At 34.5% G+C, this 14112-nt stretch overlaps 1 protein-coding gene across 2 annotated transcripts in view; it reads right to left on the bottom strand.

Moving 5' to 3' along the window:
* MS3_00009020 (uncharacterized protein) overlaps positions 1-14112 on the bottom strand; it is a 35034-nt gene that overhangs the window by 4450 nt on the left and 16472 nt on the right. For both annotated transcript variants that reach the window (XM_051217360.1, XM_051217359.1), the window contains 4 exons: positions 12758-12877; positions 8607-8689; positions 4293-4584; positions 2838-3076 (listed from right to left, as the gene is read on the bottom strand). In XM_051217360.1, the coding sequence (XP_051064748.1) occupies positions 2838-3076; positions 4293-4584; positions 8607-8689; positions 12758-12877 (734 nt within the window). The remainder of the gene's footprint in view (positions 1-2837; positions 3077-4292; positions 4585-8606; positions 8690-12757; positions 12878-14112) is intronic.

A 14112-nucleotide genomic window follows, 5' to 3' on the forward strand; every position in this document is an offset into this window, starting at 1 on the left:
AACAAGCAACGATTGTCTGACCCATTAAGTTTCGGTATGATTTCTAACAGTTGGTTACCTACAAACTATTTCCAATGCCATTTAATTTATTGATCAATTTGAGATTAACCACGCCAGCGATATTATGAACACACTAAATTGAACGAAGCTGAGTATGAACCTACGAACTATTAGATGAAAAATGAATGCCTTAACGAGTAAGTCACTGTTCCACACACATATTGAATAGATTATCATAAACTGAATGAAAGTTATAAGTGAAATCAGTGGTCTATATACGCATTTTCGTGGTTCCCTAATCATTATATACACTTCACTTTTTTATGTGGAGCATTTGAATATAGTTGACAGAATAGTTCTGTTGTATCACGATAAGAATAATGAATGGTAATTTTTGGGATGCATTTATGGACCAATATTATGAGTATATTTTTATCGTATAATTGTTATGTAACTAAACTGTTCATATTCATGCCCCTCTTATTATGAGCTTTATTTTGACCTATGAACTATTATTATACGATTTACCATTCATGAATTATTCCCTGTCTGTTAATCGCTACCTCCCTCATTCACAGCCACATCTGGCTAATTATTGTACAAATGTTATTTTCTATTTTATTGGTACGTTGTGGTCGGGTTGATTGGTATATAAACAGAGTATGTTTGAAATATAACGATTCATATCTCAGAGGCTGAGACTTGCGTTCTGGACTGAACTGGCTGGGCTAGACAGGCAAGCGGGGTCAATCAGAACTCTAGGCCGTTCTTATGTGTTTATGCGTCTTTGGTCCGACCGGCAATTCGCTGCGCTCGAATCTGCAGTCCACAAGTCACAACAATTTCTTATATATTTCGAGTATTTCACCATCTAGTTAGTATACATTCATTTCAATTCCTAACAGTGCTTCTGTTTTTCCAACCAATCAAATGCTCAATTTGTATAACTTATTTAAATCTTCTAAGGACCCATTAGTTCCTGCAAAATTACAGATAATTACTTTAGCATGACCCTTTATTTGATTACAATTGGAACGTACAAATGATTAATATCGAAATATACATACCGTCAACCCTCGTATATTATCATCAACTTAACTCGCGTCAGTGAATAACGGAATTAAATAAGTTAAATACGGGAGTGAATTTCGAATATGTATATTTCACACAATCGTTGGTCTGAACAGTCGATCATAAAAACAAAACGGAGAATGCGAAGAGAGAGCAAAACGAAACGAATAGGACAAAGTATATGAGCCTTTATTCACTAACGCAAGTTAAGTCGATAATAATATACGAGGGTTAATGGTGTATATTTCGATATTAATCATTCGTACGATCCAATTGGAGTCAAATAAAAGGCCACTAAACTGGTGAACCCTACGTCGTCCCATCTAAATGGAGTCAGATAAAAGTCAATTAAAATACTGAACTGTCTCTAACTAGTAAAAAATTACTTATCTATGAATGAAAACATATATAACCTGAATCACTTAGTCAATAAATTTTCTTCCTCACTTTGAATCTTTCCCTTTAATTAGTCAATTGAATCCACTTATACACTGATTACATATTAAATCATTACCAAATTCTGAGAAACTATACTGTACAACAACATTATAACAGATTAGTTTCAATTATTAAATGAATTATCAGGTCATATAAAAACCAATTCAATATATGGTACCCAACTACATACATATACATGTGCTCATATAAATTACAATCGCCATGTGTAAAAGTACATTAATTAAAAATGATAAAAATATGATATTTTTCGTGTTAAAAATTAAAAAAATAACATACAACGGTTAAAAAAAGTTTTTTTTCTCGTTGTTGTCGGGGTGAGACAATAATTTATGGACAATATTTCAGTGACACTAAAGCAAGTGACCTTGAGAGTGTTCACCTCATAACTAGGACTAAATGAGGATTATAAACCAGTGTGAGGAATTGGAAGTATGATTTACAGTTGATGATTAGGGTTAGAAATTAAATTTAGGGTTTTCATCATGAACTGACATCGGTTATAATGCCAAAATCATATTTTGCCAAATGTATGGATAAATTTCGCGCCAAAATCCAAAACTCGTTATCTTATATCTGATTGGTTCGTCCATAAATTATAGCCACACCGTTGTCGGTTTATGATTTTTAATATTGTATTTTAATTAGTCTCCAATAAGAGTTCCCTTGAATGGATGTACTCTGTATGATATATGGCTACAAGTGGATTACATTTATTTTAGAAAAGTATTGGTGTTTATTTATAATGATCTGTTTTAAACTCTAGTTCCAATGAAAACATCAACAGTGGGAATCCAGTTGACAATTCCTAACTATTAGATGAATTATGCAATCTCGATGTTATTACTGGACAATATACCTACAAAAAATAATCAGATACTTGCCCCATAAGTAATCTTGTGTGACCGATTGTGGAAATGTCCACTTTTCTACTCAAAATGCTCTTTTGTAGTGGATACGAAGTAAACGCTATCCAGGGTAGTTATAAAATTCTGAATTCAAACTAAATAGTGTAATAGTGGGATCAAGGATTGTAAAGAAACAAATGATCTACAAACCTATTTTAGTTGCTGGCTACAATGCAACTAAATTTCATTGACATTATTCTACTACTTCGTGGATTAGATCCTAAGACAAACCACCTAGTTCGTCCTGGGTATTTTTGTAGTATCCCAGTCAGCACACACAAACATGATGATGATAATGATTAGTGAAGAAAATGTTGTTCTATCATTTGAATATAAACCATAGAGACAAGAAGAGTGTGTGCACATACGCACACAGATGCACAGAAACATTGAACAACTTACCGAACAAATGAATTATAATAAAATAATACAAATGTTCCAATTATTAATTGACAATCAAAACGATCAACTACACCACCGTGTCCAGGGAAAAAATCACCAAAATCTTTAATTTTAAATGCTCTCTTAAAACCGCTAGCGAAGAATCCACCAAATGGTCCAACAACTGATGTATATATACTGATAATTAAACAATGCTGTAAGAATGGATACCAAGTGATTTGACGTATTGGAAGAAAGAACTATACATATACAGATATAGATATATATGCAGGCGGGAGGAAAAGAAAATCAGAAAAAAACACAGTACTAAAAACCATCCGAATGAAATATTAAAAAAAATAAATATATCAACAAGAAATCATTTCAATTTGTATACAAATAGAGCAAATGTTATGCCTTCATATATCTGAGACATTTCAAAAGTGTGATGTATGCACAGTTGGTCACATGGAGTTCAATCCAAAATGTTCAAGTTTCCCGGGATGCCAGTAACTAATAGACGACTGCTATTGTAGTGAACGAGAACACGGATGGGACAATCAAATATATTTGAATACAAAATTACAGAACAACTTAGTAAAATCTGAGAACCATACAGCAAAAACTTCATTTGCGAAATGTTAATCAATCGTCTCAGACTTCATTGTTCTTTCGTTTCCACAGCAATCATTATCTGTTCTCGTTCTCTTCTCTTAGATCTTCTTAATCTTCTGCGTCTAGTATTATGTCATACCGATATTGGTTATTCGGGCTTTTGGACAGAACAATTAACCTGTTCTTTTTAACACATTATCTATATATATTTTGACCTTGCCAATTATTCACTTAACCGTTTTTATAAGAGCATATGTGTATGCGCATTTATCACATACTTTCTTCATCACATGTCTTTAGTTCTATTTTCTGTCGAACTATAAGTAGTGGATCACGCTTGATGAAATCAAATTGACATATTTTATTTCTTTATCTCTTATCTCTTTATTCATCTTTCAAAATGAATCTATGAAGTATAAACTTTCGAAACACTCGTATTCAATTTTTTATATCCCGTTGTCATTAGGGGGATATGTAAACAGAGCATATACAATGTAAGTAGGATATATATTTCACAAGCATCACTATCATGTGATTATTTTGGAATCCAACAACGGTCTACAAAAATCTATACTGGCTGAAGCATTCATTTCATTAGGTCTTACCATACCATCCAGGTTTGTTAAAAGTAAGACGAAAAATAACAAGCTCATAACCCGATGGGGAAGTAGTAAGATGTTTTTCTTTATACAACTAGCATCTGTGGCGATGCTGCCTTTTCCGCAACGTTGGAGGGAGATTAGAAATAGCCGACTTGAAAATAGTACACCTCACTAACAACTGATGAATAAAATTCCTCATAGCTAACAAAATATTGGAACATCATAAATTAGTGATAATTAATATAAAAAGGAAACTTACTAAATACTTCGGTAAATCATAGATCTGTGCTATAAATACAGGATTTCTAGTACAATTCATTGTTAAAGAACCTTTTGTATCATCCCATTCAATTGGACATACGAAATAATCATATTTTAATAAAATATAAGATAGTAATATACTGAATAGTATAGTGGATAAACCACCGCCAATAAAACCTTCCCATGTTTTTTTCGGTGACAATTTAATAAGTGGTGTTTTCCCATAGAAAAATCCAAATACATATGCCATAATATCATTGCATATAACCAGACAAACTGGTAAAAGAAACCTGTAAGATAGATATATGAAGAAAAGAATAAGTGTATAGAAAGATGAAGGATAAAACTATCCATTACTTGATGAAACTAATCTGTTTTAATTCATTTTTTTTGTATTGGTTATGTTGAAGCTGATAAATGCCAGATGGGACAAAATGTATGTTATGGATTCCACTATTAGCCACTATTCATCTCTACTTATAATTTGATTTAATATAGAAGTAACTAGAGTTTTAAGAGGAATTTTTTAAATAAAAAAGACAATGATAAATAGCTTGTAGCTAAGTGAATAAGCTAAGATAAATATTTTTTTTAACTCTTAAAATCCTACTTCAAATTTTAACTATAATTCCTAAGTTTAACTCTTAATTTTAATTTAAACACTTTTCGAAAGTTTTATGTAACTAATCTAGTTAGCGTTTTTTCTAGCGAGTTAGTTTTCTAGGGAATGGGGTCGATAACCCCATTCCCAACCCTCCTCCTTTACCCGGGCTGGGGACCGGCAGTAACTCTAGAAGAGCTACAGGCAGAGCTGAATCTTGGGGAACTACTACAACCATCATCAAGAAGGTACAAGTAACTATAAATAGTTACTCAACATTCATTGACCGGATACCATCAGCAAATGCCTTCTCTGGGAGAGAACAAACCAGCTTCCAGCTGAAGAGGAAATTAGGAAAAGATGATGGAAATGGATAGGACATACATTATGGAAATCACCAAACTTCATCACGAGACAAGCTCTAACTTGGAATCCTGAAGGGAAATGGAAAAGAGGAAGACCAAAGAAAACATTACGTCGGATAATAGAAGCAGATATGAAAAGGTTGAAGAACAACTGGGAAGAGCTGAAAGGATTGCCCAGGACAGGGTTGGATGGAAAGTGCTGGTGGGTGGCCTATGCTCCTCCACGAGGAGTAAAAGGCGTAAGTAAGTAGTGTAACTAACCATTCATTTATATTAAATTGAGTTCTGAATGGCCAAAAATTGGTTTTACACTCTAAAGGTCATTTTGGGGGATTATTAAAGGTCATACTTATCGCTAAGCTTAAATTGTTCACTGAGTAGCAATAACCAGTGTCATGTAGTTCGAATCTTTAATGTTGATTAAATTCTATCGATCTTATATTTCTAAACAATGATCAGTCAGAATGAATCAATCAATCTTACAACAGAGATCAGTGAACAATGCTGGGATTAGATATAAAATACAACGTAAAGATAATAAACCAGCTAGGGTGGTTGAGACATATAGTTGTATTTCTAACTCCTGGTTATCTCAACATCCAACGTTGACCGGAGTATGGGTAGATTGGAAGAGAACTAGGAGTAGCCAAACCAAAACATGGCATTAGTTCATGAAATTATTGACTGTTGGTTTGAGCCATGTTGATAAATGCAAACTACCAATGGATAGAGATGTTCAGTGCATGTATCACAATCGATTGGAATGAAAGTAGATGTATCCACTCATTGTATTCTCCTAGAAATTTCAATTATAAAATTACTTTATAATTTTTTTGTCTCAAGAACTCACTTTTCCTTCTCGAATCATCTTCTTTACCCATTATTTTCTTTACTAGTACTTATACTAACGTTAGTACTTCAACTACTCGGGTATTTATTTACCTTGATAATTTCAATTTTGTGCTGACGTGATGTGACAACTTGCATCAGTGCAAAAGTATGTCCCAGGTTCTATGATATTTATGACTAACGACTGACTAAAGTGTTGTAGTATTACCTCAATTTATCGACGACCAACACCGGAAAGTACGTTGGTCATCAGACTTCCATAATAAACTATCGTTAATCAACAGCTTAAACATTTGGTTTTTAATTAGCAAAATTACAAGTTTGAATCATTACGAACTACTAAATAAATAAACAAACAAACAACACTTAGGTAAACTTCATCATGTTAGATAAAAAGCAGATGTACAAAGTGTTGAATTACGCAGATGAATCAAAACTGATTATCAAATTACACAGATTACTTTCTATCAATAAAATTTTGCCTGATCAGTACGGGATTACTAACTAAATAGGATCAATGTAATTAAAAACTACGTAAAATTTTTAATTATAATTATTACTTATTTATTTGATCACATGAATATTGGTACAAAGGCCACCGGATACATATGCGCCACGCAAGTCACTTGATTTTTGTGTGGGCGATGATAATACCTGGGTTCCCAAACCAAACTAGGTAGTTTACTTAAGGGGCCACACCCTGAGACTTTGACCTAAAAGTTTAGTCCACAAGGCAGTTGAACAGCGTAAGGAGATACAGTTCCATGGTAGGCAGTCACCAACGATTGGTTCATACGCCATTAGTTCCGTCAGGATCCTGGAGCCCACGTGCATCATTGGTTTGGAATCAGGGTTTTCAACTCCCCTAGGTGGATCCTCCGTACCCACTAACCCGATTAAAGCGCTGAACATTCGCTTTTCGTCCTCTCAATTTCGTAAACAACACCGGTGCCGCGAGAAGGCAGTGAGAACTTCCCTGACAGTGGTTGTATGCACGTGGCTATGTGAGAGCATTTCGAGAGGGAGAGTGAACTGTTCTCACTCTCGGCCGTACCAGGGCATTTGGGGAGAAATGGCGTATGAACACATGGTTGATCACTGGCTACCATGAGACTTTATCTTCTAACGTTGCCCCATTGTCTTTTAGACTAGGTTTCTAGGTCAAAGGCCCGGAGACCGGCTCCCTAAGAAAACCACCTGCTTCGGTTTGGGCACTCAGATAGTATCGCAGCTCACAAACAAATTCCATAATTTTTGCGGTGCATACATATTTTACTTCCTCTTTGCATCAATATTTATTTGTTCAAATAATGATAATAAAAGTAGGACAAAGCCAGTCAGTAATAATCAACATAGAACTTGGCACATATTTGTATTAGCCCAAGTTGTCATATTGTATCATAACGATGGGATCAAAGTAGCAAGATGAGTAACCAAATAATCGAAACGATGTAGCAGCAACGATAATGAGAACAAGGAGATATTGAGAAAATGATTTGAAAAGACAGAGTAAAAGTGTATAAATGAAGGAATTTCGAAACTCAACATCTAGAGCGACATAAAGAGTGAAAGCATCTGCCCAATCATGACCAATTCTAAGGTAATGCCACCCCATGTCTCTAGCCACTGATTACAATTATTTCGTAGACTACAACCAGATGGTAGTTCGAACCTATGAACATGATTTAGACCATTGATCAGCAACTTTGTAGACTGACCCCATGCTTCGGTTTGGCCGCCACTACCTTTCTACCAGCTTATCTTTACACTAGCTAACATTTCTCACCGACGTAGGTTGGGCATAAGTGACACGTGCATTGTATCAGTGTCATTACCAGGTAGGGCTACGTTATTTGCGTATACTGATGACTGAACCTCCTAGTGTGAGCGTTGGGGAGATCCATAAAACCCGAAAAAAAAAGACAAACAAGGCTCTGAAAACATTGAGAAGCATCTTATCCAATCAGTATTCAATAGGAGTTTTATCAGAAACACCTAGAAAGTGAAGTCACATGTCGAGTTTCTGATTGGATGGTTATACATACAGCCACTATGTTTAGTAGCGTTCCAGAATTCTCCGGAAACACAAAGCCATCTAAAATACTATAAAAATCCTAGATTTTCTGTACATTAACGAACCTTTTTGGAGTAAAGCGGTTCTTTCATATTTCGCTCCTTTTCTCTCGTGTTCAAGTCGCTGAGTAGATTTAGACTGGGTGTTACTGGAAGACCTTAGGAACCGAATCTAGCGTTCAATCAGAAGACTTATCAGTGAGACCGATCGCTGAAAAGCCAGGAGAAAAAAATTTCCAGTGGATCATCTACAATTTAGTACAAACATAAAAGGAGATAGTGGGAAACCCACAGAAACACCACCTGAGTTTAACAGTTCTAATAACCATTAACAATTAACTCTGACTGGACCTAATAGTAAACGGTACATAACTTTGTTTTCAACGAACAAAAAAAACAAATCAACGTGTTATTTTTAACTTACCAAATTAAACCATTGAAAATATTTTCAATACAGAAATAAGATGATGTAACGAAAATAAGCAATGTAACATGAGTCCATCCAAACTATAATTCGTACAAAAACAAAATAAAAGCATAATTTTGCAAAGAACGAATGAACAAATTAAGATTACAAGCTGATCTTCATGAAACAATTATGAAACATTAGATAGCACTGAACAACCGTTTCATCCTGGTATGAAACTCCCTCTTAGAAGTATGTATCAATGTTCTCACCAAAGGGAATAGGACCCAACATTTCAAGATTTTTCAGAAAGTTTCATCACTGTACCAACAGACCGATGCTCTTAATACTGAAATTTATTATATGCTCATTAAAGACTAATTCCGAGAGGTAATTCCCGCAATTCTAATGAGAAGACGTAACCGGTAGAAGTTCAACCATATCAAGTGTGCGGCAGTTATTCATCGATAGCATTAGATGACTGGGTAATATCCCGAATTGATTGGAGTTTGAAATGTACATCATTGGGTGGTGACTCAATGAGTCAAAGGTTAAGGGATCGCCGTGAAACCTAGAGAATCTGGATCTGATCCTCTTCGGTGAGGTCACAGATGTGCACTGTTGAGTCCCACACCAGGACGAAACATCCGTAAAATGTTTCCTTCCTTTCAATGGTTACTTAACTGTGGTTTATTTGTGATCTCAGTAATATCTAACGATCTCCACAAGCCTCCTATACTGACAAAAAAATATAGTCATATTCAACAATAAATGAACTACCTAATTAGTTACAAAGTGTAACCCTACTGCTCTTCCTAATTAAGTTGAAGTAACCATGATGTGGTATCATCACTAGCTTTTGCAGAAATTAGCATAACTCAACACCAAGAACACATTCAAGCCATATTATTTACTTATTCTAAGGAGAAAGAGAGAGAAACAGTTCCAGTTTAAGAAATTATATGACAACAATTGATATGGTTTTACAGGAGACTATCAACTTTTGAGAAAAATAATCATTGACACTGACAAAATCAAATTATACCATTTGCACTTTTGTAATTCGTTAGGGTCCTTTTTCTCTACAGAAATCAAGACATTTATTTGAAGGTGTTTTATGGAGATTAGCTTAATTTATTGGTATTATTCGTTACATATTGATTTCAGTAAGAGTATTATTGAAAAGTGGAGAGCGTTGGATAACTAGTTCGTTCTAGTGTAACGTGTGTTACTTATACGGAGAGATATAAGTAGTATGCATCAAGAATTAGAAGTAGGATTCTTAATGATAGAAGAGGAACATGAGAAGAAATGAAAGAAATAGTAATAAGAATGGGAGAATAATAGAGCTTTTAAGAGACAAATCAAGGAAGATGTGCAAATGACATATTCAATATATTGTTTTTATATTTTACAGATGTAATGTGTGAATTTGCTTAGTAAAGTAAATTGGTTTACCCTACCCGAATCTTCCTTCATTACACTAGTATGGAACTTTATTAACAGTGCACATTTATGAATTTGACGAGAATTGAATTCAATAATTTCAGTTCTCCCAGCAAACGATTAATCATTAAAGCAACTAGGTCAGTATCTAATAGAACAAAACCCGTTTTCAATCAATTTGTGATCGTTCAATAACATTGGTAACAATTATTCCACACTCAATAGGTATAAACATCACTAGTCACAATTTCTCATTAGAACTTTTTAAAAATCTTGAAGTAATCGACTAATGTGAGCTGATTATTATTATTATTATTATTATTATTATTATTATTATTATTATTATTATTATTATCCATGAAGGATAAATATCATTGGATGAAATGGCTGCCACGACATAAATTGTCTATCTACGTATGTTAGTATTTTCAAAAATATTTAATGGTTAGTTTGTTGAATAATAGATAAGACTATGGTTGATGAACAATATTTGAGTCATGCTAAAGTGATCTTGAGTATTTCCACCTACTAACAAGGGCAAAATGAGCGTTATGAATTAATTTGAGAAATTAGATTTATGATTTAGAGTTGATGGCTAAAATTAAGAACTAGATCTAGGATTTTCATTACGGACTGACATCAGCTGTAATGCCAAAATGGTATTCAGTCAAATGAGTGAATGAATTTCGAGCCAAATTCAAAACTTATTATCCTAAATCTGATTGGTTCGTTCATAAATTATAATGTCGCTAAATAATAAACTGATTTAATTGAACTATATGAGACAATTCAAATATGATTATAATTTTAGACAAATGCAACTTTGAAGATTAACTTTTCTCTTTTCATCTGTACTATACAGTACAATGAATTCTTCAGAATCATTAAGATGTTGGTGTTGAATTTTAGTTTCGTTTTTGAATCCTGCCTCTCTCACTGAAATGATATTGGTTGTAACCAACATTTACAGTAGTTAAAACCTCTCATGTGGATTTAGGATGCCTCATTTGAAGAATTTTGTTATATATATATATATATATATATATATCCAAGTGTTATTGCCCCCAAATGCCCTGGTATGGCCGAGAGTGGGGAGAGTCCGCTCTCTCTCGAAATGCTCTCACATGGCCGCGTGCATACAACCACTGTCATGGAAGTCATACTCACTGCCTTCTCGCACCACGGGTGTTGTTTACAAAATTGAGAGGACGAAAAGCGAGTGTCCCACACTTTAACTGGGTTGATGGACATGGAGAGTCCACATAGGGGAGTTGGAAATCCCTGATTCCAAACCATTGGTGCACATAGGCTCCAGAATCCTGAGGTAACAAATGGCGTATGAATCAATTATTGGTGACCGGCTACCATGAGACTTCATCTCCTTACGTCGCTCCACTGCCTTGTGGATCAGACCTTTAGGTCGAAGGCTCCGGGTGTGGCCTCCTAAGAAAACCATCTGCTTCGGTTTGGGCACCCGGGCAATGTCACAGCCCTCACACATATCAAATGAGATGTGTGTCGCGCATATGTATTTGGTGCCTCCTTGTACCAATATCTATGTGTTAAAAATAAAAATAAAGTAAAAAATTTTATTGCTGAGACTTCAAACCAGAACATCCATTTCGTTAAACGAAAGGGTTCCTCCTCACATGATAGTTACTAACCTCTTCACTGGATATACAATTGAATAGAGTTTTAATTAATAATAAATAACCACATTCGCTGAATAGGTTGGTTAATAGCTACTGTGACGCAGTGTAACCACATAACTTGTGAATAAATAGAATCTCAAGAAACCAAGACGAGAAAACCATTTAGTGGTGTTCCCTGATGATCTATGGTTTTATGAAAATGAAATCATTTACTGATCTAAGTTAGATCATCACTGAAAACCCGAAAGAACTGAACGGTTGATTAGTTCTAATGTGGAACTCCTCAATAGAGTGCATCCACAATCCTGCACGCGGGAATCATCCTTAGGAACTTCAGTCATCCGCGAGAACGCCATCCAGTGTTCTCAGTTTTTAAAATGGTGATCTAATTTAGATCGGCTCATAATTCCAATGAAATTCACAACCTCATACCAAATTTTTTCCATGATAATCAATGATACCTTATGATTAACTCTACCTCTATATAAGACATGTTAAACTTTCATAAAATTGTCTAGAGAACAAAAACAGGAAATGAGACTAAACAGATTGACCATATTATCTTAAATGGAAAATGACAATATATGAAGGAGACTTTTTAATAATGACTGAAGATTTAAACTTGAGAGGGGAAACATTATAAAAATGGGTGGATATAGTTGTTTTGTTTTGATTTGGAATTCTTTAGCACTTACGACATTCTCCCAAGATTTGAAGTTACTACCTTCATGTTTCACAGAGAAAAAATGTGTGCATGTGATTTTGAATTCATTTACTAGATACAGATTCGTGTAATTGGTTTCTAGTTACATATTAAGTGTAAAGGCTAATGTTAGTATACACTTATCGAGACCGAAAAAGATCAAACAGGGTTCGGAACTGTGAGTCTTAGTAACTAAACATCAAACATTTTAACCACTGAAAATCGCTATTTCAGTTTTAGACTATGGTTTAATATTTCCATTTAAGGTTTCAATATAGTAATATAGCACAACTGTCACACTAATTACCGTCCATGAATAAATAAATACAATGAATAAACGATACATTAGTAGATTAATATTTACTTACCAAAGTAAACTGTTTAATATAATGCCTTTTAACTAAACTTAGAACAAATGCAACAATCCCAGCACAATATAATGAAAATGAAATAAACTGATGATGAGTTATCCATGGTTGTAGAAAATCCTAATTGATCAACAACAACAAAAAAACAGGAACATAGAATAAACAACAAAATGGAAACGATTGTACGTCTCTACTTGTGTGTATATATTTTTCCTATTAGAAAAATCTACACATACACAAGCACGTGTGTATGTGTTGTTTAAAATGATTTGTCATTTTTCTGTTTTTTTTATCAGTATAAGGTTGTGTAGATTGTTGAGTTTCATTGAAACCATGATCCAATCAACCTTAAACTACCATTGACCAACCTCAAAGCACTGAACAACTGTTTCGTTCTAGTATGGGACTCCTCAGCAAGTGTGCATTTACGACCGGCATGCGAGAATCGAACAAATGACCTTCTGTTTTGTGCATGGACGATTAACCTTTAGACCACTTAGTCGGCATTCAACGGTGTTAATGCCTAACTTCAATCAATCCATGATATAGTGAGCCCATCTTTCATTGTCTTTGGTGGGTAACTGCGTCATACCTGACATTGTTTAACTCCACTGGTCACGTTTGTTCATTAGGACTCCGAGAATTCTCTCTTGAGGCTAGTCACTAGTGAGTATATGATAATTATCAGTACAGGGTTGTGGAGATTGTTATTTAATAAGTGAGTTGCTGGATAATAGTGTGACTTTTCTTTTTTTTTCTGTAACAGAAAACTCATGTTAAGCGTCTAGAGTTGTGTTACAATTGTATCATAAGTACATGTATCAATAGTGTAGTGAAATCCGACAAACTCGATGACAAAAGAAAGTACATAATTACAGCAAACTATAAGGCTTGACACGAAAATATTTCGTTTTTTAATTATAGATACACTTTAATTGGAAGCGCCCACTCACTGAATGAAGCTTGTAAAATACTAACATTTCGCTTTATCCCTAGGTTATTATATAAACCATAAGCTTTAGTTTGATTCACTGCCATACTCTTTTGCGTTCCAAATTTATTGTAATTTAAACATAGCCTTTGTTACTCTATTTTCCTACCGTAATCCCCAGTTTTGGACATAATTGTATTTTTCCTAATCTGAATCGGAACCAGATCGGAGTGCGAATCGGAATTGGGAATAAACCGAGTAGTGTTTCAGTCGTCCTGTCTTCTCTCTCTCGTGCGCGCGCTTGTCAACCAATCAGGTGATAAAATAGTTTTCGTCTCTCTATACAAGGCAGTTAGTCTCAATTCAAATTCACGAGATTCTAGCCTCAAGGTTAAACCACACAGCTTATCGTGTCAAGATCTTA

This window comes from Schistosoma haematobium, chromosome 5, assembly GCF_000699445.3.
Source record: "Schistosoma haematobium chromosome 5, whole genome shotgun sequence".
Lineage (NCBI taxonomy): Eukaryota > Metazoa > Platyhelminthes > Trematoda > Strigeidida > Schistosomatidae > Schistosoma > Schistosoma haematobium.